The sequence below is a fragment of the Cotesia glomerata genome, linkage group LG6 (assembly GCF_020080835.1).
Source record: "Cotesia glomerata isolate CgM1 linkage group LG6, MPM_Cglom_v2.3, whole genome shotgun sequence".
Lineage (NCBI taxonomy): Eukaryota > Metazoa > Arthropoda > Insecta > Hymenoptera > Braconidae > Cotesia > Cotesia glomerata.
Genome location: NC_058163.1, coordinates 16,448,128 through 16,464,452, shown reverse-complemented (window position 1 = coordinate 16,464,452; position 16,325 = coordinate 16,448,128). Strand labels below are relative to the sequence as shown.

Sequence of the window (16,325 nt, the reverse complement as noted above, 5' to 3'; positions counted from 1 at the left end):
ATTTTATAATTAATTTTTATTATTTCCGATTTTGAGGTCCATTCTAATCGTAATCTTGATTTCTTCGTGGCTTATTTTTCACTCATATTAATTTAAATCGTTAATTGATCGTCCGGCGCGGCCCCTGGAGTTTTTATTATTTTTGGTAATTTTTAGAAAAATTACCTGGCGTCCTATCGTGCACTAACCCAGCCTGAGGAGTTTCGGGTTAATTTTATTATTATTTATTAATAAGGGCGAGCGTAAAAGACTTTACCCAACCGGTATCTCCGCCTCCGGTCGAATTTTGTTAAATTTTGGGGAACAGTTTTGTTACACGGCGTTTAAACACTGTGACACCCCCCGACAAGACTGAACCTTAACCCGTAAGGTCGGCCGTAGACCTCGAACATTTCCCACCGTGGACTTTAGGCCTTATTTCATAGTGTTTAATTTACAAACTTACCTTTATGCTAACTAAAAAGGGATTATAGGTTTAGCGAAGGGAAGGAAGTTTGAGGAAACTAAATAAATCCCGCCTCTATAATCTGAGTTTTCGACGACGCATCATCCACGCCGCTGTCGGTTATATTAGTTTAACTAGTTACAAAAGTTATATGTGGTTTACATATTTATACACACACACACACACACACACACACACACACACACACACACACACACACACACACACACACACACACACACACACACACACACACACAGAGGGACTTTTCCCCAGAAGTGGAAACAGAAACGGCTAGTGTTACTTCCGAAGGGGAAAAAGCCGCCGGAAGAACCGTCATCCTACCGACGACTTTGCATGTTAGACACGGCCGGCAAGATATTCGAGCGCATAATTCATCAGAAAATAGAGGCTTTAGTCGATCCACTCCTAGCAGAGAACCAGTTTGGTTTCCGAAAAGGACGGTCAACTCTGGATGCTATCAAATTGGTTGTTGATATAGCCAAGGATGCAATCGCCGGAACGAGATGGAAGGGTGGAAAGAAGAAATACTGCTTGGTGGCTGCTTTGGACATCAAGAATGCCTTCAACTCCGCTAACTGGGACTGCGTTATGCGGGCTCTAGAAGAAAAAAACATACCAGGATACCTTCGCAGAATAGTAGCGAGCTACTTCACGAACAGGCTCCTGAAATATGACACGACGACTGGTACGGAAGTGTACGAAATCTCCGGAGGAGTGCCACAGGGATCAGTCTTAGGTCCTCTGCTATGGAACATCATGTATGATGGCCTCCTGAGAATAGCATTGCCTACGGGAGTCAAACTTGTAGCATATGCGGATGACGTAGCTGTCGTGATTGTCGCAAAGCACCTCGAAGAGATAGAAATGGCATTTGATATTACATTCAGACGAGTCATTTTGTGGATGGACATGATGAACTTGCAACTAGCCAAGCATAAAACCGAGGTAGTGCTCATCACCAGCAGAAAAACGGTAGAAACCATCGAGTTGAGAGTCGGAGAACAAGAAATCACATCACAACCATTTATCCGTTATCTGGGAGTAGTGCTGGATGCACGACTCAACTTCAAACAGCAGGTGGAACATGTCAGTGCCAAATCGTCAGTAGTGAGGGCTAGTCTCGCACGGCTGATGCCTAACATCGGAGGCCCAATGCAGAGCAGGAGGCTACTATTGTCATCAGTAGTCACATCAGTGCTCACTTACGGAATATCCATTTGGGCTGATGCACTGGAAACCCAAGAATCATGGAGAAAAGCTGGACCAATATACCGTCTGAGTGCCCTACGAGTAGCTAGTGCCTTCCGCACTATATCGGAAGAAGCAGTGTGCGTCATTGCTGGAACCCTACCTCTTAGAGTTCTAGCAGAGGAAAGACGGGCCCTTTACCAACGAAAAAGGTCAACTGCACTGAGCCCGGAAGAACTTAGAATTGAAGAACGGCAGAAGAGCATAGGCCGATGGCAACTACAATGGGATGCTGCAGAGAAGGGTAGGTGGACGCACCGTCTCATACCTCGGATCGACATTTGGCTTAACCGGAATCACGGTGAGGTCGATTACTATCTTACGCAGATGTTGTCGGGACATGGGTGTTTTCGAGAGTAACTACACCGCTTTAAGCACGATGACTCTTCGGAGTGCCCATCCTGCCCAGGAGCTGCTGACGACGCGGAGCACGTCTTCTTTGTATGTCCTTGTTTCGATCCACAGCGTGAAGAACTGGAGAAGATCCTGAACCAGAGAATGTAACCAGATTCACTAGTGGAAGCAATGTTGTCATCAGAAGCTGCCTGGAACGCTACTAACACGTTTGCAACAGAAGTCCTTAAAGACTTGCGTTCCACCGAAAGAAGAAGAGCAAATAGCAGAAGATAGAAGGAAGGTAGTTAACCCCTTAGCCACCAGAAGGAAGAGCAGTAGCTAGATCCTCCCTTCACGAAGTAATGCCTGACGGCGGTTTCCATGAGGGATTAGAGGAATGAAGGAAAAGGGGTTTAGGGTTTAGTGGGTAGGGGCGTTAGTGTCGAGTTATAGTATGACGCTGCGTCGAGTCGCCACATATCCAGGCCAAACAACTATGCCTAGAATCCGTAAAAAGGATTCCCCCCCCCCCTAAGGGAGAAAAAAAAAAAAAAAAAAAACACACACACACACACACACACAGGAGAAACTGCTACCAGGCGCGTCTCCCTGTAGCGGATGGGAGAACGCTCGCTGTCCTTGGATGACACTAGGTCTCTTAGTTGATGAGGTACAGAGGGTAGGAGCCAAATAAAATACGCTCCCGTGGACAAAACTCCCCCCTTTTAATAGGTTGGTCACACTAACTGACCTAGCAAGACGATCGTTCCCTGCTGTAACTCACTGGGAGTGTCCGGAACCCGTGTCGATTATTTCCGACGATGCAAGCTACAGCTGATGTGAGCTTGCTCTGCTGAGGTGTAAAGTGCAGTAGTGGATCAGGAGCCAGCCACTTTGGGCCTTGATCAGGAAGTACGCAGTGAGTGTTAGAGATCGGAATCTTCACCGCCTCGAGCGAGTCTAGTCTGTCCGTGTATTCCGGGACTGGCTTGGAGTACTATCTCCGAGAGTACACCCGTTCCTAGTTATGACAACCCGCTCCACTCCGTACGATGCACTGGTAAATCAAAAAGTATGAGTAATTTACAGGAAACAAACAAGAGTGGAAACAGGCTTCATGCCCAACAAGCAGCGATTGACGCAAGCGCTGAAATGAAGAGAACGCAAGCGCTGGAGCGCCTTGAAAAGATGACCATTGAGCTGCAAGAGTTTGTCCAAACTAAGGTCAATATCCACAAGGAGATAAAGACCAAGACAACCGGTGTAGTCAATGCTCTTGGAAGATTCAAGAAACTGGACGAGGAATGGTAGTCATCACGACGATGCATACTGAAGTTGAGACGGAAGAAGCAATGGACACTGGAGCCGACGGTAAAGGTGAATCTGCTGCTGAGGACAAGGGTGAAACTGACACAAGGCCTGGAAAGAGAAAGGACCGAAATTCGCCAGAGCCAACTGACAAAGTCACAAAGAAGAAGGACTTGAAAAAAGCCCTCCCCTACGACTGGCAGGGCAGGGTGACGAACTTAAGAAGGCGACTGATTGGGAAAAAGTACAGTCTAAGAAGGAGAAGAGGAAGCTAGCTAGAAAGCAACTCTCAAAGCAGCCGTCGAAGGAGCCCAGGCCAGAGCCTAAGCGGAAAAAACCACGCAAATGGATCAGATCCGATAGATAAGATCAACAAGACCAGAAGTGGCGACTTATTGATTACGATTTCGAGGAAGAGCACTGACAAAGGCCAAGCCCTTCAAAAGATGATCGCAGACATCCTTAAAGAGGAGGCCAAAGTGATCTGCAAAGGACCACAGGAGACCATCGAGATCCGAGATGTCGATGACGACACGACGACAGAGCATATTCAGACCGCTCTTAAGAGGGAAGCTGGAGTAAGTTGTGAAATCCCACTAGAGGCAATCAAAATCCGTTAAGCCTTTAGGGGTATGCAGACATCCACAGTGTTACTACCAGCAGCCGCAGCACAAAAGTCACTGGAGGGAAACTGCAAAATAAGGATCGACTGGGTCAATTGCCGAATGAGAGCAACGATGAGACCCATACAATGCATCAAATACTGGCACTCGGATCTCAATGCAAAAGCGAAGTCGACCGGTCTAAGCACTGCATAAGGTGCGGAAAAGAAGGACACAAAATTGCTGATTGTAAAAATCCAGCTGAATGTGCACTGTGTGTTGAACAGCACGGCGTAGAAAAGGCGGCTCACCATGCCGGCACGAACAGTTGCCCCGTCTTCCAAGAAGCGCTCCAGAAGATAACGAAGCCAAGAACAGGAATTGCAGGTCAACCTCAATCATTGTGAGGCTGCGCATGATCTGCTTATGCAAACTGTGCGCGAATTAGAGGCAGACGTAGCACTTATAAGTGAGCCTTATAGACACCTGAGTAACCAACCCTGGGAATCCGACAGCACTAACAAAGCCGTCATCTGGTCCTGAGGTAAATGTCCTTTTCAGAGAACAGTCAACAATAAAGAAACCTGCTTCGTAGCAGCATGGGTAGATGACCTCCGCTTATACAGTTGCTGTGCACCACCTAGTCTTTCTAAAGAACAGTTTGAAGACTTCCTTGATCGGCTAACTGAGGACGCAAGAAAACACTTTCCCGTGGCAATAGCTGGTGACTTCAATTCCTGGGCAGCAGACTGGGGCAGCAAGTTTACTAATACACGTAGAAAAGCACTTCTCGAGGTAATGGCCACACTGGACGTGATCCTTCTTAACACCGGTGACACGCCAACGTATACTAAGGGAGAGGCAAACTCAATTGTCGACCTTACATTTGTCAGCAGTTGCTTAGCTCGAAGAAGTTTTTCTTGGAAAGTATTGAACATCTACACAGCCAGTGACCATAATGCGATACTATGGAAAATATCAACTGGCCAGAATCTAACAAGAGTCAACAGAAACGCCAGCGCGATTGGTCGAAAAGTTAAATCTCTCGACCTCACTACTTTAGTAGTAGCCCTAGAGTGCGATCCGATCATCTTAGATACTGCTGAAGAGAAGACCTAGGACCTAATGAGAAGAGTCACCCAGGCTTGCGACGCCAGTATGTCTCGGAAACGTCGCATGAATTCAAGACCTTCGGTGCACTGGTGGAACGATCACATTAGCATTCTACGTTCAGAGTGTCTTAAAAAAAGAAGAAAGTCTCAGCGTGGCCACAGACGACCTAACTCCGCAGAGCTGTTGGCAGAGTATAAAAAGGCCCGTCGAGAACTAAACAGAGCCATCAAAAAAAAACAAAAGACGCTGCTGAAAGGAACTGGTCGCAGTAGAGAAAGATCCATGAGGCAGACCATATAAGGTGGTTATGACTCACCTGAAATACCAGCCAATGCCATCACCTACGTGTCCACAGCTCCTAGAGAAGGCTGTTACTCCGCTGTTTCCCCAACAGCCGGTATTCACCTACAAGTTGGAGCAGCTCAATCCTGAAGACATCCCAACTATCACGTTGAACGATTTGATAGAGGCAGGCAATCGAGTAGGGAATAATAAGGCGCCGGGATTGGACGGAATCCCTAATATTGCCCGGAAATCAATCCTTAGGGCAGCACCGGCATTATTCCTGGACGTTTACGATACATGCCTGAAGGAAGGGACTTTTCCCCAGATGTGGAAACAGCAACGGCTAGTGCTACTTCCGAAGGGGAAAAAGCCGCTGGAAGAACCGTCATCCTATCGACTACTCTGCATGTTAGACACGGCCGACAAGATATTCGAGCGCACAATTCATCAGAGAATAGAGGCTGTAGTCGGTCATTGCCCACGGGAGTCAAACTTGTAGCATATGCGGATGACGTAGCTGTCGTGATCGTCGCAAAGCACCTTGAAAAGATAGAAATGGCATTTGATATTACATTCAGACGAGTCAATTTGTGGAGGGACATGATGAACTTGCAACTAGCCAAGCATAAAACCAAGGCAGTACTCATCACCAGTAGAAAAACGGTAGAAACTATCAAGTTGAGAGTCGGAAAACAAGAAATAATATCACAACCATTTATCCGTTATCTGGGAGTGATGCTGGATGCCCGACTCAACTTCAAGCAGCAGGTGGAACACGTCAGTGCCAAAGTGTCAGTAGTGAGGGCTAGTCTCGCACGGCTGATGCCTAACATCGGAGGAATAATGCAGAGCAGGAGGCTACTATTGTCATCAGTAGTCACATCAGTGCTCACTTACGGAATATCCATTTGGGCTGATGCACTGGAAACCCAAGAATCATGGAGAAAAGCTGGACCAATATACCGACTGAGTGCCCTACGAGTAGCTAGTGCCTTCCGCACTATATCAGAAGAAGCAGTGTGCATCATTGCCGGAACCCTACCTCTTAGAGTTCTCGCAGAGGAAAGACGAGCCCTTTACCAACGAAAAAGGTCAACTGCACTGAGTCTTGAAGAACTTAGAATTGAAGAACGGCAGAACAGCATAGGCCGATGGCAACTACAATGAGATGCTGCAGTGAAGGATAGGTGGACGCACCGCCTCATACCTCGGATCGACATTTGGCTTAACCGGAATCACGGCGAGGTCAATTACTATCTTATGCAGATGTTGTCGGGACACGGGTATTTACGAGAGTATCTACACTGCTTTAAGCCGATGACTCTTCGGAGTGCCCGTCCTGCCCAGGAGTTGCTGAAGATGCAGAGCATGTCTTCTTGTATATATGTCCTCGTTTTGATCCATAGCGTAAAGAGTTGGAGAGGATCCTGAACCAGAGAATGCAACCAGATTCACTAGTGGAAGCAATGTTGTCATCAGAAGCTGCCTGGAACGCTACCAACACGTTTGCAACAGAAGTCCTCAAAGACTTGCGTTCCACCGAAAGAAGAAGAGCAAATATCAGGAGATAAAAAGAAGGTAGTTAACACCTTAGCCACTAGAAGGAAGAGCAGTAGCTAGTTCCTGCCCTCATGAAGTAATGCCTGACGGCGGTTCCCATGAGGGATTAGAGGAAAGAAGAAAAGGGGTTTAGGGTTTAGTGAGTAGGGGCGTTAGCGGTGAGTTTTAGTATGACGCTGCGTCGAGTCCACATATCCAGGCAAAACAGCTATGCCTGGAATCCGCAAAAAGGATTCCCCCCCCCCTAAAAAAAAAAAAAAAAAAAAAAAACACATGCAGACGTAGTGACACCCTCGCGGGAATAGTCCGGAAAGCTTTCTAGGACCTCAAAACGTTGAGATCTGATGGAAACTCCATTTTCGAAAAACGGTAAAACCAATAACTTCCCGATTTTTGAAAATTTTTAATTTTCTTAGCGGTAAGTTAAAAAAGTGTTTATATGTTAATACATGATAATAAGAAAAACTATGTTAGAGGTAGCTGTAATATTAAATTATAAGATTATATAATCACTGAAGTTCAAAAAACAAAGTACTTAGGTATTATTGTTGATGACAATTTAACCTTTAAGGATAATGCAACAGAAGTGATAAATAAAACGTCAACAAAATTAAATGTTATGTATCGTTTTGGTAATTCTGTTTGTAGCTATTCGAAGAATTTAATATATAAAACTATAATTGCTCCTCATGTTGATTATTGTAGTAGTGTTATGATAAATTACTCTGCGGGAGATCTGGACAAGCTCAAAAAAATTCAAAATAGAGCTATGGGACTAGTTTTAAGAGTTAATAAATACACTAGAATATGCGACATGTTAGAAACATTAGGGTAGATGAGTATAATTATTATTATATGAGTATAATTATTATAGAATTATATTATTATAATTATTATTATTATTATTATGTTATTAAATGCTCAGGGGGGTTGTCCCCGAAATCCGACTCTCCGAGGGCCCAGCCTGAGCTCCATCCATTACTGCTGGACCACTCCGCACAACAAGGCGGTTAGCGGCCACAGCAGGCCAAAGTCATTTCCCTAAGTAGACGGAGGGAACCTAATATTACAGCCTTCTGCATCCTGACAGCTAAGAACTCAGATTTTGACGTGAAAGCTGGAACTTTGGCAAGTGAGGATACAAAAGACTGTTTCATCCCTCCAAGGACGCCAACGATTAAGACGACTAGTTTGACACGGTAACCTGGGTAAAGTTTGCCAATTTCAAATAGGAGATCCTGATATATTTTTCTTTTGTGCTTTTCTTTGGCTGAGATGTTGTGTTCAGCCGGGGCCGAGAACTCAATGACATAAATGTCACGAGTGGCCTTGTCGAAGAGCACAATATCAGGTTTGTTGTGATCGATCCGCCGGGTTGTTGCAAATGGCATGTTCCAGTAAATTTTGCAACTGTCATTCTCAACAACCTGGGGAATATCTCCTGGTAGATAAGGCAGCACTGGTGTCATATCAATACCGTAGTAATGACGAAGATAGTAGTACAGTACTCTCAGGGCAGCGTTGTGACGCTGGATATATGCACCTCTCGCCAGCACAGGACATGCCGACAAAAGGTGTATGAGCGTCTCCGGGTGTTGTTTACACATCCTACATGACGTGTCCAGAAGCTGCACCTGGAGCACCTTGCTACGGTATTCTAGAGTGTTAATGACACCATCTTGGCAGGCAAATATGAACCCTTCAGTCTCGGACATCAGGCCAGCTGACTTTAAGAAGGAAAAGGTCAGCTGGGTGGACAAGCCATGATCACGCACGTGTTTGAAGTACACGCTGTGCATGGACTTGTCCATCAGTTCGCCTAGGAGTTGTTTTTCCTCGGCGTTCCTGATGACGCTCTTAAATTCTTCCTTTCGGAGTTCCATAAGAGCGTTTATCTCTCCAAGACCAAGGGTTCTTGCTGCATATATAGCTGCCTTATACAAGAACGACCCCTTATGCGCATTTTCATGTTTATGTACGATTTGCATAAGGAAGTCATCCTCGTCTGCAGTGAAATTGACAACCTCGAATGTTAAGCCCAGGACCAAACGATCATGCAGCCGCTCCAAACTCTGCAGACCTCTCCCACCGATGGACCGGGAGAGGTATAATCTGGCGACTGATGAATTGGGGTGCATGCTCCGATTCATATTGATAACCTTACGGGTTTTGATGTCGAGATCTCGTAAATCCTTTCGGGCCCATTTCAGGACACCGAAAGAGTATAGTAAGACTGGGACAGCGAGCATGTTAGTGGCGGAGACTTTATTTTTGCCGGAAAGTTCGGAGGACCAAATTTTCCGGAGTCTCCTAACATACTCACTACGGAGAGTTGCTCGGACTTCAGAGACCGCATGCATGCGGTGCTCTTCCATTCCTAGGTATCTATACAACTCTCCGGCACCTAATTGTCTTAAGATGCTCCCATCTACTAACTCGACATCATCACCCGTATCAGAGCACTTACCCCTCGCCAGATGTATGACCGCACACTTGTCCAACCCAAAAGACATTCCGACATCTCGTGTGTACTCTGCTACGATGTTCAGGGCTGCCTGTAGATGATCTTCATTGGCACTATATAGCTTCAGATCATCCATGTAAAGCAGATGGGTGATCGAGTATGTTCAATCACCCGGAGGCCCCACAGAGTACCCATGGGTTTTACGGAGAGCAACAGATATAGGCAACAGTGAGATGCAAAACAGCAGAGGGCTCAAGGAATCGCCTTGGAAGACCCCTCGTTTGTACTCTACAACTCCGGTTACGTGCAATGCGTTTCCATTTCCTATATGGAAACGCGTTCGCCAGAGCTGCATTGTACGCCGAATGCATTCCACCGTTTCGGGATTGACCCCCAGGCACTTGAGGAGGTATAAAATCAACTCATGAGGAGTTGAGTCAAATGCCTTGCGATAGTCAATCCAGGCCATTGACAGGTTGCGTTGATAGTAGATCGCATCTTGTATGACACATCGATCAACTATCAGGTTCTCTTTGCAACCTGACAGGCCTCTTTTGTTGCCACGCTGGTCATATATCTGTTGCCATATAGGTCCTAACTCCTGCAAGATACGGTTATTCAAAATTTTTGTAAAAATTTTATAAACCGCATTCAGGCAGGTGATAGGCCTGTAATTCTTGGGTCAGACAAGTCACCTTTTTTGGGTATCAGTACGGTTCGCCCTTCTACGAGCCAGTCTGGAATCGGTTCGTCAGCTCTAATGTAGGATGTAAATATACGGGCCAAATGGAGGTGGGTAGAAGTAAACTTCTTCCACCAGAAGACATTAATGCCATCTGGTCCCGGGGCATAATAATCTTATTATTATTATTATTATTATTATTATTATTATTATTATTATTATTATTATTATTATTATTATTATTATTATTATTATTATTATTATTATTATTATTATTATTATTATTTAGTTCTGAGGTTTAGTTCTGAGGAACTAAATAACTATTATGCAACTATAATTCAAGGCAGAGAGCTACCACTGTTTGACGAAGTGATTGCGGGTTTTGTTCAGCTGAGGACGAATGCTTAATTTACGTTCTCACATGTTGATGTCTGTGATGTAGTCAAGTGTCTTTCGGTTGGCTCCTCGCGAACTGAGAGGGTTGATGGAATTCCGATTCATGTGCTGAGAACTTTCAAAGATCTGCTTGGTCTGTTGATCACAGATCTTGTTAACTCGTTGATAAATAGTGGCTTTTTCCCGAGCTAGTGGTGATCGTCGCTTATAACACCTATACCTAAAGTTCGTAACCCGCAATCAGCTTCAGACTATCGGCCGATTTCAATATTATGTGCGATGTCGAAAATATGTGAACGTGTTGTGCTTGACCAGATCATTAAATTTCTCAATGACTACGATGTGCTTGATCAACATCAAACTGGTTTTCGACCTGGTATTGGTACTCAAACTGCTGTTCTTAATTTCATTGATGATATTCGGTTCGGTATCGATGAACAGCAGGTTACCTTGGCGGTATTTTTGGACTTAGCAAATGCGTTTGATTCTGTTGATCACTTGCTTTTATTGGGCAAACTTTATAAGCTTGGGTTCTCGATTGAAGTTATTCGCTGGATATACAGTTACTTGTCGGAAAGAAGACACGCAGTTAGAGATGGTGCACAATTGTCGACATGGAGGAATTGCCTTACAGGAGTGCCTCAGGGAAGTGTTCTTGGCCCGCTGTTATTCTCACTGTTCATTAATGATCTTCCTACATGTCTACGGCATAGCAGTTATCTCTTTTTCGCAGATGATGGTGTACTCTATCTAACATGTAAAATCACTGACCTGGATAGTACAATTGAGAGGATGAATGAAGATCTTGCTGCCGTGTTGGAGTGGTGTCGATTAAATAAACTGAAGATTAATGCCTCCAAGACAAAAGTTATGATATTAGGCAGTGCATTCAATGTTAACTTGATCAAGCTAGACCAGATACCGAGTATCGTATTGGGAAATGAAAATATTGACTATGTTGTTAGCTTCAAATACCTCGGTGTTTTAATTGATCAGAGACTATCGTGGGTTGATCAGGTCGGTAGGATTTGTAATTCAGTTTCGAGATTGTTATACAGACTCCGCCAGTCGGTTAATGAACTGAACGTTGCTCTAAAGCGTCAATTAGTAACTAGTTTGGTGCTTCCTATTTTTGACTATTGTGCCGTAGCTCTCACTAACCTAAATCAGGGCCTTGAGAAAAAGCTGAAAGTTGCTCTGAACAACTGTGCGCGCTTTGTGCTGCGTAAACGACTTGGAGAACACATTAATGGACCGCGGCTTGATCTTTGGTGGCTTTTGCCATATCATCGTCGGCTTCACCTGATGGGCTGCATTTATTACGGAATGTTAGTCATGAATAAAAATGCTTTTTTAAAGGATAGAATAAGGATAAACCATAATGTCGCGAGACATAGGGACAATAATCGGACTGATACACTTCTGGCGCCGATTCCACGTACTTCAATTCTTCAGCACTCCTTTGTGGTTCTGGGGACTTCCTTTTGGAATTCCTTGCCGCCATCAATAATAGCAGCTGACTCACTAGCAATATTTAAAACAAGTTGTTATAAACACTTATTAGCTACTGAGCGTGCCGATCTCTAAGTGTGTTCTGCATTTTTGACCAAGTGCAATTTAGTTATTTGCTATCCTGTGCAATATGGTATAAGACTTGAAGTAGACTGTTTTTGTTTCAGTATTCATTATTAATCTTGATTAATTAAATTTATGTTATTGTGATAAAATTGACGTTGAGAGACCCATCAATATTAACATTCACATTATAAGAATCTATTTTGATTGTCGATAATAGCTTATGAGCACTTTTTGTTTTTGATTTTTACTTAAAACTATATTGATCTGTACCTAATTTTAAGATATTTTGTATACTCTGTATATGCTTTTGGCCGTTAGAGGACTACGTCCTACGGCCTCTTTCAATAAATTACAATTATTATTATTTATACAATATATTTTTTACGATTCATTCAACTCTTAATGACGAACTACGAACTTTAATTTTATTTACTTGACCTTCTGTCAATACATCTTTAACGCCATCGATATTTTTTATCTTATATATTAAAATTGATGTTAAAATTGAAGTTAGCTTAGTATCGAAAACTAATCGATAGTAATCGAAAAATGGTTACTGATTCCTTATTGGTCGAAATAAAGGCGCGCGAATATTCAATTGTAAGCAGATTTGTTAATGATGAATTAATAATTAATAATAAAAATAAAATTTAAATAAACAACGATGATAATATTCTTATATCAATAAACTTTCATTAGATGGTAGATATGAAAATATCTATGGTGCAAACTGTATTATTTTATTATTATTATTTATTAATAATAATATAAAAAATGTTATTTATATATTTAATGTTATAATATTTAATATTTAATGTTATATAATATAATATTTTATAGTATTATACATACAAAAATAAATAAATTATAAATTAGTGAATGTAATAATTTTCATAACTACGTTGGTCAATTAATGTACATAATTAAGTAATGCGCATGTCAAGACATTTACTTGATATGTGTAGTTTTACAATCTTTCTTTTTCGTTTAACACTCGACGCGTTAACACGTATATATACATACGTTGCGGGTTCTATTAAGTAAAATTAATAAAATAAACATAATAAACGTTTTGCAATTTTTAATTTTTAAATTACGACGTTCATTATGTCTGTTATAACTAATGAAGACTTCGATTGCATAAGTGTTGGAGATCTATTTGTGAAAGTATAAGAAATTATATTTATTGTTAATTCTATAATTCAAGCACGTGTTCATTGTGTGGTTAAAATGCGTTCATCGGCCATATTGTTGCATCAGAAAATTACTTTTCTTTTTGTTTAATATGAATAATCTTAACTTGAAATTAATTAATAACAAACATTAAAGTATAAAACTAAAAAAATTACGTATATTATTGAATTTGTTTTATGACAATAAAGGAAGCCGACATTAAATAATCTTTCATCTTGATTTTAATTAAATTAAAAAACATCGTTTGTTTTTTATATGAAATATGATTTTTCTAATTTTTGATTTGAGCCTTTTTAACACGCTCTAAGAAATAAATGTATTTTATTGTAAAAAAGCGTGGGGTGCATAGGTCAGTAGTTATAAACATTTTATTGACAGATGAGTAGAGGGATCATCACTTTGATAATATCTTAAAAAAGCACTTTTAATGCACCCCACGCTTTTTGACATTAAAATACATTTATTTCTTAATGATACTATTTTTATCCAAATTGATTAAATTTTATTTTCTGTTTTTTAGTTGGATTTTTTATAAAAGCGTGTTTTTTTATTTTATTTCGTGTTAGAATTTTAATACTAAAAATTTTTTGTATATTCATTATAGCAAAATATGTGGTTATGCGGAATCAGTAGAGGGAGTTAAAACTTTGAAGAAAGGAAAAAGTTTATTTAGATTTATAATAAATAATCGTCAAGGACGTCAGGTTCGGGTATTAGCATGGGACCGAGATGCTACAAAGTATGAGTCTATAATTCAAGCGAATTGTGTAAGTGTGATTTAGAAATTGAAATATTTGTCACTTTCTAGCTATTTTTATATAAGAATTATTTAATTAAATTTTATGATTGTTTTCTAGATGTTCTCCCTGGATTGTTTAAAGTGTACACCAGCCGACAAAAATTATTTTGATCCAAGTGAGGAACTTGCTGAATTTGAATTGAACATTTCATCAAAAACAGAATATAAAAAATTTGCCGCAGCTCCTGTCACGCAAACTTTACTTACAGTTTCTTTGAGTGAAATTCCAAATTTGTACGGTTTTATCGGTAGGTCTTGAAATTTCTCAATTGATTTTACTTTATTGTAACTTGATGTTCAAAAATTTTTTATTTTTTTGAAATTAGTTTTTGTTCTTAAATAAATATACCACTCTGTTAATTTAATTTTTTTTACAGTTACTGAAGGATTTATTCATGACAACATAACAACAAGCGGAAAATATGGTAATGGGTCTGGCTCTATTACTGATCTTCAGTTCAAAGTAACTATTCAGGTATACAATATGAAAAATCAATCAAATGTAATTAATGCTGGATCACATGTCAGAGTTAACGGTAAATTGTGTCGCGATAAAAACTGTGAGTTTTTAGTTATTCTTTTTAATTATAGTTTTTGGAATGTACGAATATACATAAAGTTTCTTTTCATCGTTTGTTATAGTTGGAATACCCTACATTCAATGCCAGGATTTGTCAAACATAACCCTCATTGATGATAAAGTTTTGACTGAGATACAGCTCAATAGAAATTATAGAAGCCCTCAACCTAAACGGATTAGATCACCATCGACAGCGCATCAAGAGAAGAAATTTTCTGCTGATTGTAAAAATCGAGATGTACCATTATCTTCTTAACAGTATCCGAATTCAGAGAAGATGGACATTCCGGACGGTAGCAAGGAAACACGTTAAAGTTTTCACCGTTCAGATACTATTAGCAATTATCTTTTCATTATCTATGGAAGTTAATTTACGTTAATAGATTTTAAATAGGTATATATAACTGATAAAATGACTTAATACTATTGAGATACTAATAATATCTTTCAATATAAAAAAAAGAATACTATTGAACTGAATTATTTAGTTTTTAAGATAAAGATTTATAAAAAGTGATATAACTATAACTAAAAACTACCCATAATAGTCATTTCTATTTAAGAAATTTGAACTTTTATAGTGTTAAAAAAACTATAACGTATTTTAAAATATTTATTAACTTTAAAGTAAAAAAAATGACTGATAATTTTAATATTTATAATTAATACTATGACTGATAGTTTTAATATTTATAATTAATACTATTGAATTGGTTATGTTATGTAATAAGTAATCTCAATAAGTCAGCTACATACTTTAACCAAATTATTTTTAAGTATATATTACCTATTTAAATTTATTAACTATTTAAAAAGAAAGATAGATTATTGCTCGTTATAGTATAACAAGAGTTTGAATGTTGATTGACGTTTTAGTACTTGAGGATGATAGCAAATTGAATGACATAAATTTCAAGTGCTTTTAATTTTTTTTTTGACTTGATTCGATACATTTTTTTATTTAAAAATTATGCTTTGATTTAATTGATAACATTTTGAGTTTGAGTTTTAATAATTATGTTTTTTTTTTTTTTTTTATTTGAGAATATTATTTTTTGACTTGAATGTTTTTAGTTGAAAAGTTGAAATACGATTTTCAAGGTTGAGTTTTAGGGTGATGTTTTTCATTTTAAATATTATTTGTTCGTTCTGATTTTAAATAGGGGCTTTTATTTGACATATCTTGTTTTAAATGAATGTATGTTGTTAAGATCCCTACATGGTATAATAGCTTGTGTTAACTATTATTTTCAAACTAAATTGATAAGATTTTCATTTTTCAGTAATACCTTGATTAAATTGATACGACTTTTAAACTAAATTATGAATATGATACTTTACTGTTTAAGTTATTTAGAGTTATTCCTTTCTTTGAATGTTAAAAGTTGCTATTAATTGAAATATTTTGATATGATGTGTTTTTTCGCGTTTGTCGATTAAAGTAATAATTTCTTTTTTAATTATGAACAAAAAAAAATTAAGACTTTAATGCTAACAATGGTTTGTGAACAGCACTTTTATAATTACCATATAATTATTATACAATTACTTATACTATTATTATAATTCTTTCTATGTTTGTATCAATAATTTGTGTTCTATGATAATTATTCTAAATAATGTCACGTACGATGTGAATACAAATATCACAACAATAATGAGTACTTATAACAATGTGTTTCTTAAATATAGAATCTATGAACATTCTTAA

The 16,325-nt window shown here is 39.5% G+C and overlaps 2 protein-coding genes across 5 annotated transcripts in view; one reads left to right on the top strand and one right to left on the bottom strand.

The window, feature by feature from the left end:
- LOC123266732 overlaps positions 1 to 16,325 on the bottom strand; it is a 751,444-nt gene that overhangs the window by 239,920 nt on the left and 495,199 nt on the right. The gene's annotated exons all lie outside the window — the stretch shown is intronic.
- On the top strand, positions 13,041 to 15,057 carry LOC123266742. The gene is made up of 5 exons (XM_044731140.1): positions 13,041 to 13,208; positions 13,840 to 14,002; positions 14,093 to 14,282; positions 14,412 to 14,594; positions 14,677 to 15,057. Exons 3-5 carry the CDS (start codon positions 14,093 to 14,095, stop codon positions 14,868 to 14,870), a joined length of 567 nt encoding a protein of 188 aa, XP_044587075.1. The 5' UTR covers positions 13,041 to 13,208; positions 13,840 to 14,002; the 3' UTR covers positions 14,871 to 15,057.

What these genes read in the sequence shown, in the direction of transcription:
- LOC123266742 (XM_044731140.1), top strand. Translation starts at nt 14,093, where the DNA reads ATGTTCTCCCTGGATTGTTTAAAGTGTACACCAGCCGACAAAAATTAT. An exon ending in AAATTTGTACGGTTTTATCG is followed by an intron (nt 14,283 to 14,411) that starts GTAGGTCTTGAA and finishes TTTTTTTTACAG; the next exon opens with TTACTGAAGGATTTATTCAT. An exon ending in ATTGTGTCGCGATAAAAACT is followed by an intron (nt 14,595 to 14,676) that starts GTGAGTTTTTAG and finishes CGTTTGTTATAG; the next exon opens with TTGGAATACCCTACATTCAA.